We start from the raw sequence: 25,536 nt of genomic DNA, 5'->3' as shown, positions 1-25,536 counted from the left end.
CCACATCTTCTGGCTGACATCAGGGTTCTTTAGCCACTGGGGAACTATAGACCCCGTTTTACAATCTGATAGAAATTACATTCTTTGTTTCCAGCTATCTCTGTAACATACAATCAAATTTTGTTGACTAAAATGGCTAAGAGAAAGGCACTAACATTTTGTAAAAACTGGTTTGAAATATGTTTGAGATCTGTATTCACAGACGCCGTATCTTTTCACGAAACAAGCTTAATGTGTCAGGTTTACCTAAAATTTACCAAGTATAATATATAGCTAATACACTTTCAGTATCCTTAAATAGGAAGAAATTCTGTCTGAAAGCAATACTAAAATAACTGAGCACTTTAGTTGTTTATACCTTTCTTGTAAGTTATCTAACTTACTGAGATCATCACAGAGACGCCTGGTAGCAATGCAATTGTTACAAATCTGTCTGGGTTTCCTTTCAAGCTCCCAATTTTCAGATGTTTGTAAGAATATTGCCAGAATCTTAAATTTGCTAATGCATGGTTGTCTGTAGAAATGCAAATTTCATTCATCTCTCTGTTCATATTCTTTTCTTTCTAAAAAAAATAAATAAAACTGCTAAGTCATTTTGTATCATATAGTGCAAGAAAACAGACTTATAACACTGGAGATGTTTTATCTTTCTTACCTAGCTCTTGATCCTAAAAATATAAGTTAAAAAATAAAACCCTCAGCTCACCTTCACTTTTCCCAATACACCTTAGAATAAAAGTGCTTCATTTTAAATGTGGGCCAATGACTGAAATTTAAAACCCCAAACTCAATCAGTGGCTATAATGCTTAACAGGTTGGAATTCACAGGGCTTGTGACATGTAAGTAAACACGGGACATGCCACCCTACTGTGTAATACCTTTAATCTGGACTCCATAATCTCAACTGCGGTTATCCATTTTGTTGTTTTCAAGGCTGCAAGTTCCCAATAAAGTTGGAAGGCTGACTGGGCTTATTTTCCAGTGAATATTGTTTCTGCTCTCTCTTGAGCTGGGAGCACAGCTGTGCAAAGTGGTTTCACTGAACCAAGGGATAGTAACAGAATAGTCAGCTCAAAACTTTGTCCAAGTTCACAAGCTATGAACTGCATGATAATTATATGAACTCCTCCAAAACCACGACCACTTGCGTGGCTTTTAGACTGGATCTCTGTCGAGTGGTATTGATTTATGTTGATCTCAAGGGCAATTTTTTCCTTGACTCTACCCAATTTACACATCAGTTGACAAGACTGAGCCTAATTTCATTTTCCATATAGTAACTAGCAGGCTATTTCTGTTTCAAAAGTGAAATTGTAATGGTAGGGACAGAGGCTAAACTCTTAATTCAGATACAACCGTAATATTACGAGCACTGTCTTTAAAAAAAATAGCTACTGGAATAATTAAAAGCATTATTCTTAATAACAAAAACAATGTAACATCCTAAATCACACTCTAAATACTTCAAAAAGACCCTGAAATAACTTTTATTAATAACACTAAGTCTTGTATTTAGAATGGAGTCTTCAGAGTAAATGCACTATTTAATATATTTCAATGATTTATCACAGTAGAAAAGGTCTGCATTCATATCCAGTGAAAATCTGCAGATACAAGGTAAATCGAATGGTTCTTAATTTAAAGTATTAAAAACTATGGGCTAAGACACTCAGCCCAGAAAAGAAATTCATTTCAAAAAAAAAGGAAATAATATAAACTCTTGGCTAATTAAAACTTCCTTTATATGGAAGAAGTGGACAGTGCCTTCATCCTTCTAGAAAAAGAGCACAGGCTTCAAAATAATTTAAGAACACCTGATACTAGCAATTTGAGTTATTCAAGTTGAATTCATAAATTATGACTGGGCTAACTTGGAACTAAAACTATTAACTGTTTAAAATAATTCACTGCCTTTTCTAGAAAAGATCTTAATCCTAAAAGTCACTACTTAGTAATTTTCTAGAAAACATCTTAATCCTAAAAGTCACTACTTAGTAACACCTTTCTTCAATGGCTAAGAGGCACATAATTTCCATTGTTTAAGATAGACATGAAAATGGGTTAATATCCAAATATATCTAAATACATAATGATGAAATATTAGGATCTTACTTTTTAAACATAGGGGTAGAAGGAAGTTTTGGCACTAGTACTACATTTTTAATTTAATTATAAAATCAGTTCTTAGAAATTGAAAATAATGTCTGAGAAGCCGGAAGAGTACCAGATTTAGCCATTGAATGCTGTGTGGTGCTCTTGCTGAAAGACAAGAAAAGAACAAACACATCAGCGCAGAGAGTGTGTGGCCACAATTGTAGGACTGACATCCAGGGAAACCTGTCCTTAATTTATCCCGTCGTGTGTAGATTTGGCAAGGACCTCCAAAAATCATTTACATACCATATGCCCTGAATTACCTAGGCACAATGGCTGTGGATAAATATGATGTTTCAGGTCTGACTGTTTGCTTCCTTTTATAAGTTTTGCAGCTTACATTTCATTTTCCTGTTTGCTAAATAATTTCATGCAATATTGTGTGTTGCAAAAGACTGTTTTGCTAAATCAATGAATAGTTCATTGTGCCTTGTGATTAGGAAAAGAAAAATGATCCTGAGCTAGGAGACCAGGATGTACTATTTCTCCCATGTAAAAATCAAATTTAAAATTAGCTTCTTAAGCTTTGGATACATTTTTGCCTTTGTCTTTACTAAGCATATAAATTCAAGGCACTGGACAATAAAATAGAAATCAGCTAAAATAACTTTCGTGGAAAATAAAAATTAGTTAGCAAGTGTACAGGTTTAAAAGATCTCTGAAATTAGGCTCCTGGTAATCCCTAAATTTACTCCTCTTATACTTAAAAGCCATTATAATTGACCCATGCCTTAGTTGCCCTCTTTCCACCAAATGGGTTTTAATACAAACATGGTAATACTTGTCCAGATTCTCAAACTACATTTCAAGTCAGACTGATAAAAATGTATACTTAAACCAAAATGATCAATAGCCTAAAAAAGGCTTGGAGCAGAACTATGTACATATTTTTTGTTGTGTACTATAAATTTGACTGTATAAACTTCCAATTAAAAATGACATTCACACCATCATTTTTGATAGAATTTTGCACAGTAGGAATACTCATTAATGCAGGGTAATACAGTGTGATAAGCAGCTTAGACATCAAAATAGAAAAAAAACATGCCAGTTGGACTTCTCTTTATATAAGTAAAATAAAACTTAAAAAATTAAATACCTGAGAAATTAATTAAAAAGAACACTTATTGGCATATGTATTTTTTAACTATGTCATAGCAAGAGCATGTACTCAGTTTCTGCTGCAGAGATCTAAGTCATAACACAAAAAAGTCACATTCATCCTTTAGTTGATGAGAAAACATTAAAGGCATGACAATATTCAAATGGAATAAAATACAACTTAAGTAATTTTACATATCTTACAATTATCCTCCTAAATAGAATGTGTGTGTATATATACCATATTATATACATCATGTAAAATACATATATATGTACCTACATATATATATATATTTTAGCATTTAATATGAAGTATTCAAAATGTCTGAATTCTTTTCAGCATTAATAAAAGAGAGGCAAAGTCCCACCGGCTACAAAATGTGTGCACATGGGCCATTTTTTGGTCTTTAACTGGAAAATACGAAGTGGTCATATTCCTTCTTAGTTTTATGTTAAAGTAAGTGCCAAAGGATGTTTGTCTGTATACTAGCAGAGAAATAAAGAAAAAGAGATGTAGTAATTTCAGAACACTATCAAATTATTTGGTTTCTTTAAGGGGCAAAGAAAAAAAGCTATCACTCGAAGGCTGGCAATGAAAGGGTTAACAGACATATGCTGTATAATTAGGAGATGCATTAATGATTATGAATAGTAAATGATTTGGTGCAAAAAAAATTTTTAGTCAAAGGGACATGTACCTATCTTACATGTTTATTAGTAACTGTATATAACTAAAGAATTCTGCTATTAAGAATCTTGCATTATTGGTGTAAATACTTCCAAGGGTACATCAAATTGTAATCTTTCATACGACATCCATCAAACCAGGCTGGAGATTTTGACAAACATTAAACACAGTAAGGAGGCAATTATGTATGCATGATTTAATCTGCAACTAATTAATATGCAAATTTATTCATATGTTAGTTACTAAATTAAAAATGCAAAGAAGCCCTTATGGTGATTCTCGAAATTTTGCACAAACAGAACATTTAAAATGTAAGAAAAATGAAGTTTTTCAGAAATCTATAACACACTTTTACTGTCTCCAGAACCTGTTGCACTAAGACTCAAAAATATGTGTTTAAATACTAGATAATAATTTAAAAGGTGTGCTAATTTTATGTGAGAATGTGGGAACAGAAAGGTTAATCAGCATTCTCTCGAACTCTTAAGAGATACACTCTAATTACCAGACAAATGGTATTCTATTTCTAAGCTTTCTTCCCTGCTTTTAAGGTTGTCAGAAGTTGGTCATTCTACTGATATCCTGGACAAATGGTTAGGGGAATAAATAGTTTTGAAAAGCAACTAGATATTTTGAAAATTCTAGAGTAACTCTGAGACCATTTGGTGTTCACTAAACATACAATTCACTCCTCAAGATGGCAACTCACTCTTTTCGCCTTTGGGGAAAGCTCTTTGCAAACAGAGGACTGGGAGGGAAGTCTTGAGGGAGACTAGAAATTCTCCCAAATTGTCTTCCAAATAAATCTTCAAATGAAAATAATACAACTAACCCAAGAGCAACAACCTCCCAAAAAAGCAGAAGGTAATTTCATCTGAATTCAGTCTGGCTATTTCAGCCCTGCATTTTCCAGACAGTCTAAAACTGATTTGAGTCTTTGATGGGAAGACGAGGGATGTGGAGGAGCAATAATTTATAAATATCTTTTGGTGCCTGCATACAAGGGAGCATCCATTCACGTGCATATATTATTATCCTTTGGCTCTATTGCCTTCTGTAAGAATCTGGTTTCCCTGTGACTTCCTCGTGACCAGCAGCAAGATTTTGTGTGGATCACCTCTCGTCTGATTACCTTTTTCATCCGAAGTCCGATGGCCATGTATACAGCTCCTGAAGCTGCCACTTGGAACAGCCGTAGTGGCCTCAAGAAATCAACACAAGTCAACTGTATGAGGAAGCACAATAACAGCATCTACGACTCTTCCCAGGGCTCTGAACTCTCACCCACGTTAAAAAAAAAAATCGCCATCAGTCTCATCGCTGCCAAGTGACACACAAAAAGGAAGTTAACCATTGGCTGTTACTTGCACTCACAGTCTGACTCTGGTCTCCCAGCTTCCCTCAGCCCATTCTGATGCCAAGCGGACTACAGCTTGCCCATTTCGTTTCAGCCACGGCAGCCAACAAAAGCACTGCCCCAGCGTGCAACGACAAGCAGTCTGTTTTGATATTAGTACCTCAGTATGCAATATAAGAGAGTCAGATGTCCCAAAACTATGTGCTCTCCCCTGAGGGATACTGTCCTGGCCTTCCGTGGCCAGAAAGATGGTGAGTGTGCCACAAATCCTTCGTTTTGAAAGCACAGGGGAAGAAAACCCACCATCCTCGGGACCCAGACAGAAATAGTGAGGGGCACATCTTCCGGGGAGAGAATTCATGCCTTCCAATTCAACATGCACGGCTAACTGGAAATATTAACTCCTATTCTAGTCACTCCCTGCCAGCCAGCATCCATGAGCCTGGACGGAATTACATCAGGAAAGGAGTCTTTTTCTTACGTAATTCAATCGTAGTAGGCACTGGTAGGCAAATATCAGATTTTCTTATATTTCTTTCATAAAAGAGAGGAGACTATTTGGATTTGTAAAGAATGTTTGTTTCTTTTTTCATTAACCCTCAGACAGGGAGGAAGGTGCTAATGAAATCCTCCCCACTCCTTCCTCAGTCATCCCCACCCACATTCTGATTTCTTTGCTGAATGCAGGAATCAGACTAACCTGGTTTAACCTCTGAAGTACCCTATAAGGGTTTGTTCTTCCCAACATTAACGAATCATGCTTTCTAAAATTCCAATGAGGCATCATCAGGTAAAGATCTCAATTTCTAGAAATTCCAGGAATCTGAGAGTAACTGAGGCATCTTTAGATTTTTACAGATGACTCAATTTTTGTAGTGACCAGAACTGAACATAAAGCTTTTAAAAGCTTAAATGTACACATTTATGCATTCATTACACAGTGTTAAATCTAATTTGTTCTTTTTACTGTCACAGGAAGCACATGTTTAAAGCAATCTGTTTCCTCATGTGAATGCTTTCCTGTCTGTTTAAAAAAAATTGCGACACACTTTACCCTGAGTAACCAAGAGGTGATCATAAATATCCCTAAATAGCATTAAACAGATATGAAAGACATTAACACTTTCAGAATGCCAAAGTAGTATTAAAAAAAACCTAACAGATGCTCCTAGGTCAAAAAGTGAAATGTGTGTTTCCTGAGAAAACACTCTCATCAGAATTCTGAGTGAAGTGTGAGTGGAGAAGTGGGGTGTGGGGGGACAACGAGGACCCTTTGGTGGGGGGCATGGCCACCCCTGCAGGGTGCACGCGCCATCAAAAGCCACACTTCCGTGTAAGTTTGACAACAACCAATATCCTTTGTAATCCACAAGGTGGCAATGGCTACAGCGAGAGGTGGCTCCATCAGAGCGATCTGGCTGCCTGGGGAAAGGTCTGTGAGCCCAGGGCTCAGTTCCTGCTCGGGGACAGGAGGGAGAGGTCCGGCCCAAAAGGATCTTTCCTGAGGGTCCCAACGTGATGCCTGGTTTGTCTGTAAATTAAAATCGGCTGGTTAAAGACATTTGTGGGGAATGTAGAGACCATCTTTCTCCCTAACCCCCTTTGCCAGATGTTATTTTTCCCCTTAAATGAAAGAGTTAAGTAATCAGCCCTTACAAAAATTGTTTTAAGTTTCCCACAGCTGACAAGCAAAAATACTTTCATGAATTCAGCAGTGGCATTGAGAAAAAACACATTACAATGCTGCAAAGGCCAGAATCCAGCAACTCTTTGACTTTACCCTTAAAACATCTGTATAAATATTCCTGTTTAATGTTAGAAATTTACCTAAACAAATCAAATTCTGTTTTACTTTGTAAAAAAAACAAACTGCCACACACACCCACCTAGTCAACTCATCTTCATCGTGCCGGATGAATTAACCCCCCGGGGCCAACCTCCTGCTTCCAAGGGTCACCAAGCCAGCTCTGCCGAGGTGGACTCACGCCCCACTCGGAGGACCCAGCTCTGGTCAACCAGAGAACATCAGTGACAGAAGAGGAAAGAAATATGTATCTCCTTATCACTCAGAGGCAGGACTGATTTAGGCATAAACCAACTATTGGTAGAGGGAATCATATTATGAAGAGCTTTGCCATCTTGCACTGATTATACATTTCAAAGGAAAAAGATGGGAGTCCATACTTCCAAAACAAACTGCAGAGTGAGAAGACCAATGATTCAAAGGGATGACTAGATGTCTTGGCTGAACAGAGACACTGCTGAGGACAAAGAGATACATTACATAAAGCACTTGAAATATTTCATAATTTCGGGAAAACCCAGTGACCTTCACTAGGTAAAATTTTTCTGCATGCAATTTGCAACCCTGGTCTCAGTTTCTGCTCTACTACTAACTACTAGAGTAAGAGACATGTTAAATTTTTGTCACGTGCCAAAACAAAGGAAGTTACCTTGTTGTTAATGTTAACATTGCCAGTGTTTATTATTATTAACATTAATTGTTACCATTTCTTAGATACTTACAATGCAACAATGTTATACTAACCATACTATACTTATTCTGTCATCTATTTATTACAAATCCTTAAGAGTTACATATATTTTCTTATTCTTCAGAAAATAATTTAAGTATATTTAAGTATATTACATCATGTCCCCAAAGCCATATAGCTAGTAAGAGACCCAGTTAACTAAAAAACCAGCTGTTCAGATTCTATGCTTTTAACCACTAGACCATACTGTTTCTATTACAAAAATGTTTCCCTGGGTTGTCTAGTCTTTGTAATGGACCTGCCTAATGGGTAGAAGTTGTACATTATAACTAGGGCAATATTTGGGAGTGTTGAGACTCATTCTACAGTGAGATGAAGTTTCTGAATATTTAATTTATTCTAGATCGTCAAATACATGCTGAATGAACAACAACCAAGATGTACAGAGCTTCTGGTCTACAGAGTATTCTGAATAGCTGTAAGGAGCATAGCATCATAACGAAGAACAAAAACCTTGGAGACTGCTGGTGCCGGTCTCAACACCTCCTCTGCCATTTACTAGCTGTGTGACCTTGAACATGTACCTTCACTCCTCAGTGTCTCCATTTGCTTAGTCATGAATAAATAGTAGTACCCATTGCACAGGATTTTTGGAGGATGACATGATTTAATAGATGAAAAGTGCTTGGTGTCTGGCACAGAGCTAACACTATGTTAAGGGTGTGTTATTAGTATATAAACATCATCTCATTAAGCAGGCGCCATTTCTACCTATTTTATATACCATGAAATAGGTGTGTGGCTTCACCAAGGCCACTGGGTAAATAAGTAAAGGATATCAGACATGAAATTAGTAAGATCTCTTTATTACTAGTGCAGTATTATTTCTACCACCCTATATTACTTTTTATTGCATTCACTGGAAATACATTCCCAAGTAATATGCATAAGGCAATGAGTTTAGCTTCTAAAGGACAAAAATTATGTATATAAAACAAGACCTGTATCTTCTTCAAGGTGGTGACATAATAAGCATAAAGGACAAAAGTCCCTCTGTTATTTTATTTTTTGATTGCTCAACTGTCTCAAAAGGCTAGACTTTGTGCTCTTTAAAATGCTAAGGTCATTCCCACAAATTGGGATGCAAGTGAGACAACAATGAGAATTTGCTTAAACGTGAAAAACCTTAGTTGTGAAGCTTTATGATTAAAAAAAAAAAGGTACATAGAAGAGAAAGAAAAATGAATAATAGATGGTATGCCTAGTTTTTTAGTTTGGTTGAATAAGATATTTTGAGTGAGTATAAATGAAAAAAGAGATGGATGAATAGATGGATGGATGGATGAAAATTCCCCAAAATGCCCCCACCCAATGCTCCCAGTTTATTATAGGATCCGACTCCATAGATAGATTTTTAATGTGATTTATTAAAGGGAAAAGAAAATTGCATTATTTTGTTTTATGAGTAAAATATTTACTTATTGGGGTCTGAATAATTATAAGTAAAATAATTACCTATTGGGGTTTGATTCTAGTAATACCTACTATCTGTGCTCATAATAAATATGCTTAATTCTGTTTTCTTTTACCCAGCACTATCAATTAAGCTACAGATTATATGTGGCACTGTCTTGTATACATCCAAAAATAAAATTTATATAGAGGTACTATATAAGGGACCCAAAGTCTCTGGTAATAAATTTCACTCACTAAGCATTAGTCTCAGTATTAAATGACAGAATTTGTACCTCTTTATTACATAACGATACTTTTGAATAGTACAATAGTTATAAGAAAAGGTTTATTTTCTATTTATCTTTATGATTTAGAAAATTCAAATTGATTTAACAAATCTTCATCACTAGGCCATGAACATTGCTTTAAAATCAGCCTCATGAGTAATGAGAAATGAGTTCAGCACTGCTGCATCCTTAGACAAATTTTATTTTTAGCCCATCTGCTAACAACTCAAGTTATTAGACTTTCTTATGATAAACCCCCAGCTTTTATACTCTACTTATTATTGAATTATTTTGTATCAAGTTTGTTTCATAATGAGGAAGCCAGAAAATATTATTGTATCCTGGGTTAATACACCCGAGCACCTGTGAAACAACCAAATTCCCCAAACAGGGTTACTTGAAAACATTAACGCTAAGAATCAGCAACCTACTTGAAACTGCTTTCTCATAGCAGCTAATGATATAATGATACACTGTGCCAATCGGTAGAATGAAAGCCATTACAATATTATTATAAGTATAATCCAGGAGGCATATTTAGAACGATATGGGTTGGGAGGGAGGAGGCGGCTGTAAACAGTTAGGCACTCATTCTCAGATGATATCAGAATAATTGTTTCAAAACAGCATTTTTCTAACATGGTAACAGTGAGTGGTGACAGTGACAGTTTTTATGTGTATGTGTGAGGAATGTACCACAAAGGTCACTTTTCTGAGAAAATGTAAGTCCTTCTAATATAAGTCCATGGTTCACAAAAGAAATGCCTTTTAATTACTGTCACTGCAAACATAACTGAATTCTAGCAACAGAAAAAAAATTTTTCCTTACAATTCGCTGTGAAGGGGATTCAGTAAAAGATGCCCCTGGTCTTCTGTTCCACCGAATACTCAAAATAAATTTAGTGAAATTTAATCTACACACAGATCCTCTTCTGGTCACTGTAGGAGTAAACGCTTATACATAAAGTTTCAACCCTAGTAGCATATTTGTGATTAACTCCTCAGGTGAAAAAGACTAGAGAGACAATAGCGGGTGTAATCAAAACACTAAAATATAATTGTTAAAATGTCCTTTTCAAAATCTAATTTGCACATTCTCTTAGAACTGAAATACATACTCCTCACCACAACTGAAATCCTCCTTTCCAATCGGAAATTTTACAAAATGCAGAATGGGCTGCATTACCTCCACTTCTCTGAAGAGGGAGCCTCAGCTCATGCAAAGCAGAAGCCCCTCTAGCTCTGCACCTCTGCAACAGCTGCAACGCACAGAAACGGGAATCATTCACGTGCTGCTGTTGTGAGATAAAATAATCGAGTATTGAAAATTACATATTTTGCACAGCATTTTATAAAAGCTCTTATTCCTTTAATATGAACGCACGCATTTGCGCACACAGAGCCTGGGACAGTTGAGATCAAGGCTCAAAATCTCATGCTATTGCTTTGAATGCAACATTATGTTCATTTTAAGAATTCAAGGCTATTTATTAAGAAAAGAAAAAGAAAAGCAAGTGTCTGTCCACAGTCTGACAATTTCATCTGGCTCAAGAAAACACAACATTGCTATTTTTGAAGAGACACTTCATTCCTTTAGGATTATTGCTACCTATTACGAGAGAATCTTATTTAGTCCTCCAACTTTGATTACTTTCAAACAAAAGCTTTAGAGGTTTGAAACCAAGAAACACACTTTAAAAATGCAGAAGTTATCAATGATTGGGGAGGGGATGATAAAAAATTACTATGCTAAGAAATAGAACAAATGTTTCAATCAATGAAATATTAAAAGTTTACAAAAATGGTAGTCAACCAAATATTAAGCCAACCATCAATATTATTCCACAAACAAAATAAATTTGCAGAGAAGAACAAGTTTTATAATTTCAAAACATATGCAAGTCCTGTTACAATTCTCTCTAGGTAAAGCATCCCTGCACAGGTGTCTTAGATTTCTTAATAATTAAACAACTCAGATGGAATCCAAGACTTCACCCAAAATACTCAATGAAAGTGATAAAATAGGTTCAAAATAAGAGTTCCCTGAAATGTATTTCTTCTTTCCTAACAAATGATTCCAGTTTTATACTAAATGCGACTAAAAATTTTAAACAAAAATACAGAAATTTTTAGCAAACTCCTGAGACTAAAACGCTTAATGTGATATATGTTGTATATTTGCATGAATATTGTATGCTTTTGAACGAGTTTTAATGAAATACAAACACCGAATGAAAACTTAAATATAGAGATTCTCCTATATTTGTTCCATAACTAGCCATCACAACAAAAAGCATAACCTCTAACTGCAACTGATAAGATCAGTTTTCAAAGAAACGATGAATATGCTCAACTTCTGAAGCTTCTGGTTCACTGAATTCAATATTAACTGCACAAAATAATCAATACTCTGCGGCGAGTATTTTGTCATATTTCAAGGTGCTCCACAGTGTCACACTACGCATTCTATGTAAACTGTGTGAATGATATGTTTTTCCAATTTGGGATGATTTAATGGCATTATCCTTTACCTCCTTCCTGACTATATACTTGCATAATTAGAAAGTACAGGTTTAATATCCAAACTTCATTATTTCAGTATCTTAAAGTGGAATATGGGCACACCAAGGTTTAAAGTTGAATAATGTGAGCTATCTTAATATTTTAAAGTAAACACTGACAGTTATGTTTTTTTCACAAAGTATCTATCTACCTTCCCAGGAATGAATCTGAAGAGACTCCTCCTCCTTTTACTTGTCACACAATTGACGGACTACTTCTAGACTCTGCTATTCAGGATGGAGTCCAGGTGGCTGACAGTTTACTTTAAACTTACTATAAATTTCATTTTAACAAAAGTTGTATTATCACTGAAGTTAAAATGTAGTTGACATGATAAAGCATCATTGAGATTTCCTTATAATCAGTTTCAAAAATGATGGGTAAATCATGCATTTTAAGTACTGAGTTTCTTGATAATATATAATTTCTGGGCCTCTACTTAAAAAAAAAAAACCATTTACCACTTCTTTTTGAAATTGCTTGTGATTTCTTCATGCATTTGAGAAAAAGATTTTTTCTTAAAATAGTTTCAGGTATGAACTCAACATCATGTTAGAAACCTTCAAATATTCTCTTTAATGGAAAACACACAGAACAATGAATGTCACGAGATTTATCCCAAGTCTCATCAAAAATTTAAAATTTCATTTTATTTAGAATTCTTTCCTTTTTAAAATTGCTAACCCTGGTATCTCATATACAATGAGATTTTCTTTTTCAAATCCACACAATGATGACTCATGCCTCAAATTTTCTTGGAGGTTCCAAATTTTATTTTAGAATATTTATGATAGTAGAGATTGTTTTCCTTTAAATCTGTTTGTTCAAAACAATTCCTGATCACTTAATACAAAGCTTGGCAGATCCTTCTGATTTTCAAAACAAAAAACAAACATACAAACAAAAAAAACTGCAATTCAACACAGAAAATAGACTTTACTGAAAAGCGCAGTGTGAATAGAGGCTCACTAGTGACATTAGAAATCATAAACTATTTCTAAGGATAAAGGTTCTTATTTCCAGAGAACTCTAAAGTTTAAGGTATTTCAACTGAAAATGATAGTGAATTCACTGGTTTCAAACCCAGAGTAGAAGTGGAGACAGATTCCACCAATGTTTGAAGTGAAATGATTGTAGTTATTAATAGTGTCTGGTAAAATGCATATTCTTTTGAAACATTCCAAATTATAATAAGAGGAAAGTTTTATGTATTTACACATTGGTGAGCACAAGGACATTTCTGAAAGACAATGGAGGTTTTTGTGTTTGGAAAAATACTTTAAGACTGCACAAGATGAACATTTTTTGCTTTCTAGATTTTAATGCTTCTATGTTAACTTCTAAGAACCTTGGATAATTTTTCTAATTTTTCTAAAATGTGCCTTTAAGGCACATTTATATGCCTTTATATATATTTATTTATATATAAATATATAAAGTGGTATATATTTCTGCATAAATTCATGATTTAAAGTGCATGATTATTAGTTTATACAAACATGAGAAATCTGCTGGAAATAGCCATGAAGTTGAAAAATATTAAGTTCAAGATGATAAATGATTAAAAAAACAAGATGTTGAAAGTAGGCAAATAAGAAGTTCAGAAGTAGATTCAAGAAATTAGATAGGAAGAACAAATTTTGGCCTCAACAAAAGACAAAGCGTTATTACTAAAGTCTCACCACCAGGTAAGGGCTACAAGAAACCGGGAGGCGACTGAAAAGAGCAGCACGCTGAGCTTGAACAGGTAACATGAGGGTGTTCTGCTGCACTAAGCAGGGCTCTTGTGGACAATCAGTGGTCATTTCACACTGCCTTTCCTTAAAAACAAAAAGGCGCCCTAGTCCTAACTGCAGGCCTCTGTTCTCCAGAGGGACAGACCTCCTCCACGCCACTGCGCCTGTGCGATGGGCCCTACAGGATGGTTCTCCGCCGCCCTCTCACTGTTACGCCTCTACAGTGATAGGCCTAGATGCCGCACACAGTGCAAACACACAGGCGAGGAGCCTGCCAGATCCGTGGCATGCTGTCGGCCAGGCTCCTGTTTTCTCTCTCCCACAGATGCTGCAGCATTTTCCAAAGCAGGGCCAGGCAAGCTCCCCCCCCCCCCCGCCCCCGTATTCTGGATTTCCTGTGAACATCAAGCCTAATGGCCGCAAAAGAAGTCCAGCCTCTGCACCACCATCGTGTCATACATATCTGGTTACAGGTGTTACAGTTCAAATTTTCTTTGTTTTATGTTAAGGAAGAGAAAGGACCCATTTTGAAAAGAAAAATCAAGTGAGTTGACACAACAGATTGTGACCGATTTACTACTATTTACCATGGTAAATATGGGTGGAAGAAAACATACAAATGTCTTTATCAAGTCATGATCACTTTGAAAGAAATCTCTTATTACTTGCAATGTTTTATTTGTTGTAACAATACTCATACATATTGAAGCAGGTTTTAGAGGTATCCCTCATCAAATACATATTCATAATTTTATTTGAGCTTAAAAAATAAATATAGCAGAGACCTAAAAATATAAAAATATAGATCTACTAGGGTAAAAGTGATGCAGTGACTACACAGACCATCTCTCTGGGTCAAAATAAAATACATTTGTGTGGTGGTAACACATGTAATCAATACATACAACAAAGCAAATATAAACTAAATTACACTGTGATTTAAACAGAGCTGAGATTTTTTTAAAAAAAGTAATTACAATAAATAGATGATTGGAGTCTAAAAAATCAGCCCAACTATCTTATCCTTCTTGAATAAAACAGAAAATCAAACACATGCAAAAAAATAAAAAATAAAAAAAAATTTCATTTCAATAGAATTTTCTTCTTGTCTTTCAAAAAAGGGGTCCTATTTACCACAATGTCCTATAAGGACCATTACACATTTAGCCAAGATATACTTTCTATGAAGACTAAATCCTAAAGGGACCACCAAAAACTAAAAATTGATGCAGACTAAATTTTCAATTCCAGATTTCTTCAGAAAGAAAATATACTTTAATATTGCTGAACATATGACAACATATCAGCAACACATAAATTGTCTTAATAGCAACAAAAAAATTATACCAGTGAAATTTTCTATAGTGGCCAGTTCCCCCCCAGGGAAATACTTAAAAATGTACACTGAATTATGAGAAATTGTTGTTAACTATGAAGAAGCAGATAGATAATATCTAAGGCCACACCAAAGCACTCTTTAGAAACTGCAGACCTCTGCATTATTTTAGCATTGGAAAAACAAACTAAATTTGTGTGAATATGAGGCATATACACAGGGTACCAGCGGGTTAAGTTTCACGTAGCTTTTATACCACTCAGCTATTCTATCATTTCAGAACATTCAAAGGTCACTTATTGTATTTAACACTGTCCGTATTATGTTCAGGCATGTTCAAAATGTAAACAGCTGTGAGAACTATATCATTTCAAGTTGTCATAAAAGCTATTAAAAGCTAAAGTTTCATCTATATTAAATCTACCACAAACTTCAAGCTTAAAATGTGCTTATAAAAAACCTGAAAGGGTATTAGTCAATTTCAATACAACATAGAAAAATCAAAGAATAAACCATTTTTAAGTGACTTACTAATAGTCCAAAGTGACTATTTTATATTGGCAATGTCAGTTACACAACATTTTTCTGTATGTATGGATAACTTTGTGATGTCTCTTTGACATTACCACATAATAATCAAATTACAAAAGTTGTCTTTTTTCCTGATAAGACTTATTCTGATATATTCACTTAATAATTCTTGATGAACTGAAATCAAGTCAGATACACAGGTGTTTGGGTTAATCTAATAGCACATTAGCAGAAACTATTATTCTTCTAATTTATTAAAAATAAAGGTGGTATGCAAGCATTGATTAGTAATATATTTTCAGGAATCTAAATAAAATTTTATTTTAGAATATGAAAACCTAGAATAGGGCATTATTCTTTTCAAAGAATACTAGTGCCCTACAGAGCAGAGAATTAAATTAAAATATCTATCTATCTCCTGGGAAGGAAGAATGGAAACCAAGAGAAAAGAAGCAGAAAACAAGAAGAGAAGAACTCACATTTTTATTCTATATGAGGAGGAAATTATTAGAAATAGACCAGTTTTAAATAAAACATCCAGGACCCTAAATTTGAAAATGCATATAAGAATTGAAAATAAGATATCACATATTTCACTGTGATCACAACCACTGTTTGTTATGCTGGGTGCTAGAGGGGCCTCAGCCAGTCCTGCATATAGCTCCAGCGATTAAAAAGACCCAGAATGCTTTTGGTGACAGCTGGGTTCTTCTTGTTGTCACCTGGTACTCCAGACACAAATGGCTACAGATGCAGCTACCTTTGCAGTCTTTATTCGGTAACCTCTCTAGAAAATAGAGACATTCTCTCTGCACTCTGGGCTGAAACCCATGTAAATTTTTCCTAAATCCTCTCCACAAATCTCCTTTCGCATGCAAATCCATAAATCATCATAATACTGACAAAGAATTTAACCAACACATGAAACTAATACTCATTCTCTTGCAAGCTCTGCACAGGTAAAACTCACAGAACTTCAGGCACCTTTTCAGGGCTCTCTTCAGAGCTTAACCGGCTGAATATCAGCGCAATCACCCAGTCTTCCAGAATGTGCCATTAGTCACCCCAACGGGGTCACGTGCCAGAACGTGCAGGTCCCCTCTTCCACACCCATATTCCAGATACACATGCTGCTCTGGCGCACGGGACCTCACTCCAGCTGCCCTCACATCTCACAACACGGAACGAAATGAACACGGAGAGAGCAGAAACAAGCGGTACTTACTGAAGATGGCAAACCTGGAGGAACTTTTCGAACTTTCTTTGTCTGTACCTCTGAAAGAGAACGAAGAGGCCGGTGAGCTCCGCACAGGCCCAGGTTCCTAATGAAAGCAGACTAAACCACCGAGCCGTTTGGACCGGACCAGACTCTCTTCCCTCGTTACCTTGGCAAAAGGTTGGCACCGAGATCATCCCGTATTCTGGCAGAAATCAAATTCTGACTTTTTCATAAAAGTCAAGATATTTAACTTTTTAATGCTTAGATTGTTTAAAATGTTTCTTACATGGGCAGCCAAGAGAACATAGGGAAACATTCACCATACTAGTTCTGCTTCTGTACCTTGTTAACACGCCCTCCCCCAACGCACTACTGAGGGGAGTGATGCGCCTGAAAACTGAGCAAATTTTTACGATGGGGGCTTACAGGATAGGATAGAATTAGAAGGTGATATTAAAAAAGAAAGAAAGGGGGGGGGAAGGACCAATAATCATCACTCAAGCATTCAAACAGGGATACCTTACCCATGGCACTACTGTGCAGAGGCCTCCTTCGGGGGTTATTGCTAGAATACTGATAATACTGGGAGCCAGGCTTGGTGGGTGAGAGGGTTCCTGGGTTGCCCATATCCATGTCACCTCCAAGGAGACTCTGCTAAAAGGTTCAAAAGGGAAAACAAACATAGAAGGTTAATTTTTCACACTCACCACCCCCCAACTGATAGTACTTAAACCAACGCAATAAAGAAAACAGCATCTGCTGCTGAGCTAAAAACAATTAAAACACAACATAACAAAAAAGAGAAGAAAAGCAGTCTAAAAAGCCAACACAGTTTGTGAATTTTTAATTCTTTACTTTTGAGAGGAAGGTAGAAAGGTGATTCTCTTTAAAGCAATATTTTAATCTTTTAAATTGACTAACATTTTAATTGAAAAGAAAAGGACACTTATGTAAGACTAATGTTTTTTTTTTATCTTGACTTAAGCTCACATCTGGGAACTATTCCTGACCTTCCTAAACAAGAACTAAGAAGCATCTGATCTTTCTAAGGCACACAGCTTCCCCGGCTAGCTGCTCACGTTGGCTGAGTGTGGGTGCTCCAGTCCATTGAGAACTCTCTGCCTCTGCATCGGCACAGCGCGAGCCTCCACAGATTAACACAGCGCCACGGGGAAGAAAATGCCACCGAACCAGGAGGAAACTCAAATCCTCACATTAACTTCCGAAATTATACATATAGTAGGCTTTCCACACTAACAGGAACAAATTAAAGAACTTTAGAATGCCCTCTTGAGGACTATCGGAGGCTAAAACACATCCCCACAGATTAAACATTTACCTGAACAGGAGAAAACTTTCACAAATATCATTAACTTATCATGGTGTGACAAATTACTAAACCTTCAAAAATGATGACACATGAAAGATTATATAATAATATTACATTTTCTAAAAACTACAGCGAAACTTACCCATAACATATAAATCGCCTGATTATACTCTGCATTGGACACATTGTTCTTTTAATTATTCTGATATGCAAGAAAACAAGTGTAGATACTACCATTTATATTAAGATCAAATTTACTATTTAATAAAGAAATTTTAAAATTAAGTACTAAAAATCTAACTTTATCGTTACTTGTAATCAACTTTTACTGACTGAACTAATTACTGTCCTTGATAAAGTACAGAATGTGTTTTCCCTAATCTAAATTCTAATCACCATGTCACTCACAACAGACTTAGGGATGCTTCACTAACACACTATTCACATGCAAAATACTCTAAATAGGCCAATTATGACTCTGCCCCTGTTCCCTGGTTAACCCGCTGAGAACTGAAAAATTTCACAAGGCAGTCACCAACTAAAACAAAGGGTGCTTGTTTTAAATTAAGGCAGTCTTTTTGATTCCTAAATAGCTCAACAAAGTGGCATGTCTGCTAGTGAAAGCAGTTGGTCAAATATGACCCATAAGCTGGAAAATCAAAAATTCAAACCTCCCCTTTCCACCGCCATATAGCTAAATATCATAAAGAGACCCTCTTCATTCCCAGGGAGTTTTGTGAGGCTGGATGAGTAATAGATAAAGGACTAATCAGCTAGTGAGTGACAAGCTTGTCTTCGCAGGATTCCAGTTTCAGACTTTTTAAAGGGATACATAATAAACCTTACTTTAAAATAAAGTTCAAGGAGGAGATTTTGGTTGGAAGCACATTCTGAGTAGTAACAAACTCATTGCAAGTATCTTAATATTCACCACATAAATAGCTAATAAAGACCAGATTATTTACCAGTTAATAAATTTGACATCCACATGCTCAATTACTGACTCTTCTGAATTTAAGATGTCAAAATGCTATGCAATGACAAAACAAGATATAGAACGCTTTATAAAAGAGTTTCCTACAAAATCAGAAATCCAACAATATAAAATCAAATGATTTCTTTGCTTTTATAAAAATGCTGTTAAAAAACTTTAGAATCTCAACTCAAAATCTCACTCCTGGTAAATCTTATTAACAAAGTCTATATTTATTTAAATCCAAATCTAAGTTTCTTTGAAATTTCCATCAACAAACCTGTGAATGATTTAAATCACAACTTTCTTAGAGTTTGGAAAATCTACACGAGTCTTCATTTCATTGGAAACAGGAGTTTAAAATTAAATTATTAGTAACTTTTTTGTACTTTAATTTTTAATGAAATGTATTGGGTAACATTGACTTATAACACTATACAAGTTCCAGGTGTACAACTCCATATCAGCACATAGCGCAGACTCCATGGTATGCTCACCACTTGAAGTCTAGTCTCCTCCCCTCACCATAGAGTTGATCCCCTTTACCTTCTTAGTCCTCCCCCAATCCCTTCCTCTCTGGTAACCATAGATAACTTTGTATTCTGGATAGGCATTATCTCATTTCTTCATTTTAATTTTTCTAAAATTATGCAAAATATTCACAAAAGGGCTGAGCAAAATATGTTGAAATGCTTGCTTGTCTTTTTAACGAGCTCCATTGCTATAGTTTGTTGGTGCTGGTAGCAAAGGTTTCCGTTACCAAGAAGGTAGATGCCATCAATAGGTCAACAGAAAAACAAACACACTTGCTATAGTATATTTTAGCAGCATTTACACTAGAGCTGTGAAAAATATATAATGCTAACTATGTGATAGCTAACTGCTGTGGCTGACCTTATTATTGTTAATTTAAAAGAAAATCATTTCATGGGCCACTTGTAAATAATTCATATAGCCAACACTGGAAAGTGCAGCCACAAACAATGTAAAGTGACTTCGTACTAAAACCGGATAATAGCTACAAACATGTAGTGGCTCACGCTAACCTTTTTTTTTTTTTTTTTTTTTTAAATAAAGTACATTCCTGTTTCCATCTTTTTAGACTTGTTTGTTTAGATCTTTTTCTTTTTCACTTGGACAATAGTCACTTTTCAAATACAACAACAATAAGCATTTCCTCACACTAAGGGAACCTTAATCACCCCCGTAGGTAATATTAAGATAAAAATATGTGTTCTTATTGCAGGGTATACTTGTGAAATGAACAATAACCATTTACTAGTGTTTGGCTTTTACATCACACCCTTAACTCTATAGCAATGAGGAAGATAAAAAACTTTCCACCAGCTGAAAAACCTGAGTTTAAAAATTTTTTTAAGTTAATTACCTTTGATTTAAGGCAAATTAAGTATTGCATAGAATGGATAAGGAATTCGTTTATATACCAATTTACCTAAATGAATATGGTTAACAAAAGTTAGGTTTGAAAGCTCAAGTCTACTTTTAAAATGGGCCACTCCATCTTTGCCTCCAACAGGACTTGAAAGGTTTTGGGTTCTGACATTGTGCAAGCTCATGCCTTGCGGTCGGGCTGGGCCCTGGGAGAAAGCCGCCCATGTCTGCCAGGAAACACTGGAAGCAAGATGTGGCATCGCAGAGAGCTAACCTGTAAATCTTAAACCCAGAGTTTAGCATTTTGTTTAACTGTCTGCAATGTGATGAGACGAGCCCTTCCCCTTATTCACTCCTTGTTTTATTGAAAGACAAAAAATTTTAAGACTCAGAATAATCTAGCCAAAGAATAAAAGAAGCTGATATTGTTGATCAGGTTTAAATATTTTGGGGTTCACCCCCTGGCAGCCAATCCTTCAGCAGAGAGCCAGTTCCAAAACAGCCACTCAAATGCCAAGTGCAGCCTTCTGAGAGGGTCCCTTTCAATTAAAATTTTTGTTTGTTTTACATCAGATCTGGGTCTCAGACTGTCTTTCTCACACATTCTCAACCCTGCCCCCATTTCTTTCGGGGGAAGCTTTTCAACATCCTCGATCAACCACTGAACTTGCTTATGCAACCACGAATGCAAACCATGAATTAAACTTGAGTAACAGAAAAGCAGCATATATCTCAAATTAGATTTATAACTGAATGGTAATCAAAAATAGAACGAACCTCTTCAAGCTTAAATTATCAACTTTTTCCTTGTTAAACTAAAATCATCTTGCTCGGAACTATTATTTCATTTCAGTCAGCACTTTAAATGTAATAGGTGGGTGGTACATTTCTAAAAAGGAAGATTATATTTACCCTTAATTATAGATATGAGTGAGATCAGAGTAAAGTGAATGCTGCTTTTTGGCTTATAATTAATTCATCTAATAGTTGAATGACCTTGAATTTCAGAGTTGGAATCTGGGAGAGCAAAATAAAAAAGAAGTAGAAGGAAAGAAATCTCTGGGGGAAGGCAAAGGTGCCCCCAGTTCTTAGGGCTTGCGCTGATTTTGCATCACTCCCATTACGTTGTGATCCGCTATCAGACACAACATCTTGGGGGGATGTTGTAGAACAGAGAAAAGCATTCTCAGATGAAGCCAGATTAAGCCCCTTTTCTGAACTATTGCCAAATGCTTGTGAGTCTAATTCATGTTTGGGTATTCTGGTACCCACACAGCTGCAATTCCCTTCTTTCATCACAAACCTAAGTGATGTATAGTGGCTTTGTGCGGCGAACTGACTCTATAAAGCTAGGAATTTTGGAAGGCTTTACGTGAATATTAAAAGAAAATTCTGAACCACATTAAATTTTAAGTATCTAATAGACTTCACAATGCTAAGTGCAAAATTCACATTGAGAAAACTTACAAATTAGATTTAAAACTCTTTTTCCAAAATAAAAAAAAAAAGAAAGAAAATCACTACCGAGGTCACTTCTACACAGTTAATTCTGCACAGAATTGGGTTTTCAAAGACACTGCTGAATAAGATTCCTAACAGCCATGGGGAAGTTCTTGCAAATCCCCGTCGAATAGCTGCTGCTGAATTTGCCATTCTGACCACAGAAGGGCCATTGCTGACTTACTACAGTAGCAGGAGGGGACGATAATTTTGCTGCTGTTGGCACTTACTCTGCAACATAGAATCTATCTCGCACCAAAGGGCAATGAAGAACGCAGTATTTCCACCTGTCCACTTTTGAACTTCAACGCTCAGAACTGAAGGTCAGTCTTTGGACAGTCTTTAGTCCTAAACCTGAAGTTCCTGGAATGCACCTTTTTGGATTTTTTTTTTCTGTCCTATGTTTGGCTTCAACAAAAGAAAATGGGGACATTTAGAAAGATAAGAAGGCAAGGACAACTTTCATAATTAGGGATTTAACAGATTGTTATTGTGCTGCGGAGAGATGCAAATTAAAATGATCTTTTAGCAAAGATCTTCTTTTAAGGACTTTTGAACAAGGTTCTCTGTTTTCACTCTAAAAGTGGCATGCACATGGTACAAGTCAGAAGGAGAACTTAACCCTCCCAGAGAAAGGGGGAAGGTGCTTTGAGGTCAGACATGCCAGCCGGAACCCTAGCTCAGAGGCATACAGCAATGTGATTGGGGGTTAGTTATGTAACTGCCCTAAACCGTATTTCCCTGCTCTGTAAATAGGGAATAGTAAAAGCTCTACTATAGCATTATCAGGAGCAGATGAAATAACATGTAAAATGTCCAGGAGAGCTGGTGTCCAGCACGTTTACCCTCCTTCCTCTGCCCCTCAGATTCACCATCCTCTGAGGATTAAACAATTCCTCGAAGGTTGTGAATGACTGTCAGAATTTCTGTCCCACTTTCAGATGGAAAGTATACATTGAGATAATAATTTTGAAAAAAGGACTGAAAAAGAGTTAAATAGTGATGATATATAGCCTAATGGTGCGAGTTAAGCTGGCAACAAGAAATGGCTAGTTTTGTTCCATATTTAATAAAGAAACTGGCCAACAATCCATCTCAATAATTCCAGTTTAAGTGGCCATTTTCCTGGAACTGCCACAAGGATTACTTCAATGGCTCATTTAATTTTGCTTTTGCAAGCATGAGCAAACTGTGACTATTAATTCAACTATATGTGAGAAGAAAACTAGCCACATTAGGTGTGCCCACATAAGTGTGTAAAAACAAAAAAAAATGCATTTGATAGAATTTTATCAATCATGGGATGTCAAGTTCAAATTCTTACTACTATATCAGCCACTGACAAATGATTTCAAAAAGGCACAACTTTGCTTTTCTTCAGGCAAGGCCAATGACAGGTATTTAATGAATGTTACGTGGTACTAACCAAGAGCTATTCTTAAAAAAATATTTATTCCCTCATTACATCATGAAAAAATAAATGAATGCACTTCATAGTTTTGGTTGGAAATGTGTATAACTAACTCCCTTAGAATTCAAGTGACCTTTTACAAAATCACCTATTTTAGTACTGATTCTATTTCACCAGACATTCAAGAATTCAAATATATTATCTTTTCCTATAAAAATAACACTTCATATTCAAATGTTACAGTGGGGTACAAAGGTTACCATAGTAAATATTCCATAAAGTATATAAACAGAATGACTGTAAAGTAAAATTAGACCTGTCCAAGAGTTAGCAAGATCTATGCATTCACCTGTTTGCCTCTCAAATTTAAAATAAAATTATTGTATACAATAAAATGAGGTGGGTTTTTCTGTGGTTTCTGAAAATTCATTCTTGACTCCCAAGTCATCTTTCCACATTAAAAAGAAGACTACATTCGTTAGTGAGAAAGTAGAAAATAGCAAAAAGAAAACAGCAAAGCAATCGGTCCCCTCCAATAAAAGCAGACCTGAAGAAATCTGATAGAAATAATATAGAATTTAAGATAACTATCTTCTTTTCAGATTATGTGCCTTCTCAGTTTAGGAAGTTTATTTAATATATAATTTGATAAGTATACTATAACCACTACTTGCCTTAAAATGTCTCTCTTCAGCAATTTCGTTCCAGTGTAAAAATAGAACAATTTGAATAAGACATGTTAATATGCTGTGAAATTAGAGCCACTTCTTCCATAAATATAAACATGTGGCTACAATAAATGTCCTGAAAAATGTCCAGGTTGCTATTTTAGTTAAATAAAAGAGTATCAAACTGTCACGTCAGTCTTCCTCTTGTTGGGTGGGAAAAGGTCCATTTTAAGGTTGTTGAAAACGCCTCTCCTTCTGAGCAAGGATCCATAGAAACCATTTTCACGTAGATACTGTCCACCCAGAGAGCAGAAATTGCAGTATCATTCAGCCAGCTTACCCAGTACCCACCACAGGTGCTCAATTAAAGCCTGGTGGCCAAGCCTATAAGATTTACTAAAATGAAGTATCCTGATAACTATCTAATCTTGTGAATAAGGTGACAAGCTTACCATACAACACAAGAAATTGAGGTTATCTGGAGAAGCAGGACATGTATCATGAATTTTCCAATCATTGTGAAGTTATTTAAGCCCTGACAACCCTTCCAGGGCTCCGTGTGGCCTTTGCTTCGAGGGGTCTGCTTTCCATGTGTGTTGACTACCTCCAAAGTTCTCCTTCCTGAAAACGTGGCTTATCAAAAGTGGGTGGTATGAAATTAGTTCAAACACTAGTTTAAAAAGGAAATAACCTATTTGTGTTTTCCCTAGTGTGCTTGCCCGGAGACCTGCCACGGTAAATGCTCACTAAATATATATTTAGATGAACGCGGAAGAACTACTGCTACTGATCAAATTGAGAATTTATGTAACTAGTCTAGACTTTCTTTTTTTTAGCATAAATCTGTTCCTTTAGTAATTCCAACTACTGTTGCTATCCAACATCAGTAGTCGCAGCAGTGGTAGTGGTCATAGTCCGAAGATGAGGAGGAAGAATGCAAAATCCTAGTCGTGGGAACTGTGATAGGTGGAGTAGCAGCAGCGGCTATTCCAACTGAGTGTCTGCTAGGAGCCAGACACAGCTGCAGATCTTTACATACTAACAAGGCAGAAGATATAACCCCCATTGTACACACAAGGGCATTAGCGTGGGAACGCTGCCTAACCCGTGTGGCTGGCAAGCAGCAGAGCCAGGAGGGGAATTCACTTAGGCTTGACTTCAAAGCCCATGCTTGTCTTCTACCTCGCACACTTCCCCCTCTATCCCTTACTCTTGGTTTTGTTCCTGCCCTCACCCCAACCATTAGGAGGAGTCAATCTGTTTCTCTGCAGTTCATCTTAACATCAAAAGCTCACCTCTCACACTCCAGTAGAGCCCTAACACAGTAGAGCAGCACA

At 36.1% G+C, this 25,536-nt stretch overlaps 1 protein-coding gene across 18 annotated transcripts in view; it reads right to left on the bottom strand.

Moving 5' to 3' along the window:
* Positions 1-25,536, bottom strand: part of TCF4 (transcription factor 4) — a 360,673-nt gene that overhangs the window by 109,113 nt on the left and 226,024 nt on the right. For 13 of the 18 annotated variants that reach the window (XM_066247421.1, XM_066247430.1, XM_066247422.1 and 10 more), the window contains 2 exons: positions 17,450-17,579; positions 16,932-16,981 (listed from right to left, as the gene is read on the bottom strand). In XM_066247421.1, coding sequence (XP_066103518.1) covers positions 16,932-16,981; positions 17,450-17,579 — 180 coding nt within the window. Of the gene's footprint in view, positions 1-16,931; positions 16,982-17,449; positions 17,580-18,397; positions 18,414-25,536 lie in introns of those variants that run through there. The other 5 variants (XM_066247423.1, XM_066247427.1, XM_066247442.1 and 2 more) reach the window with 2 other exon arrangements.

Source organism: Saccopteryx bilineata, chromosome 11 (assembly GCF_036850765.1).
Source record: "Saccopteryx bilineata isolate mSacBil1 chromosome 11, mSacBil1_pri_phased_curated, whole genome shotgun sequence".
Lineage (NCBI taxonomy): Eukaryota > Metazoa > Chordata > Mammalia > Chiroptera > Emballonuridae > Saccopteryx > Saccopteryx bilineata.
The sequence above is the reverse complement of the archived record's forward strand: the minus strand, read 5'-3'. Positions and strand labels throughout refer to the sequence as shown.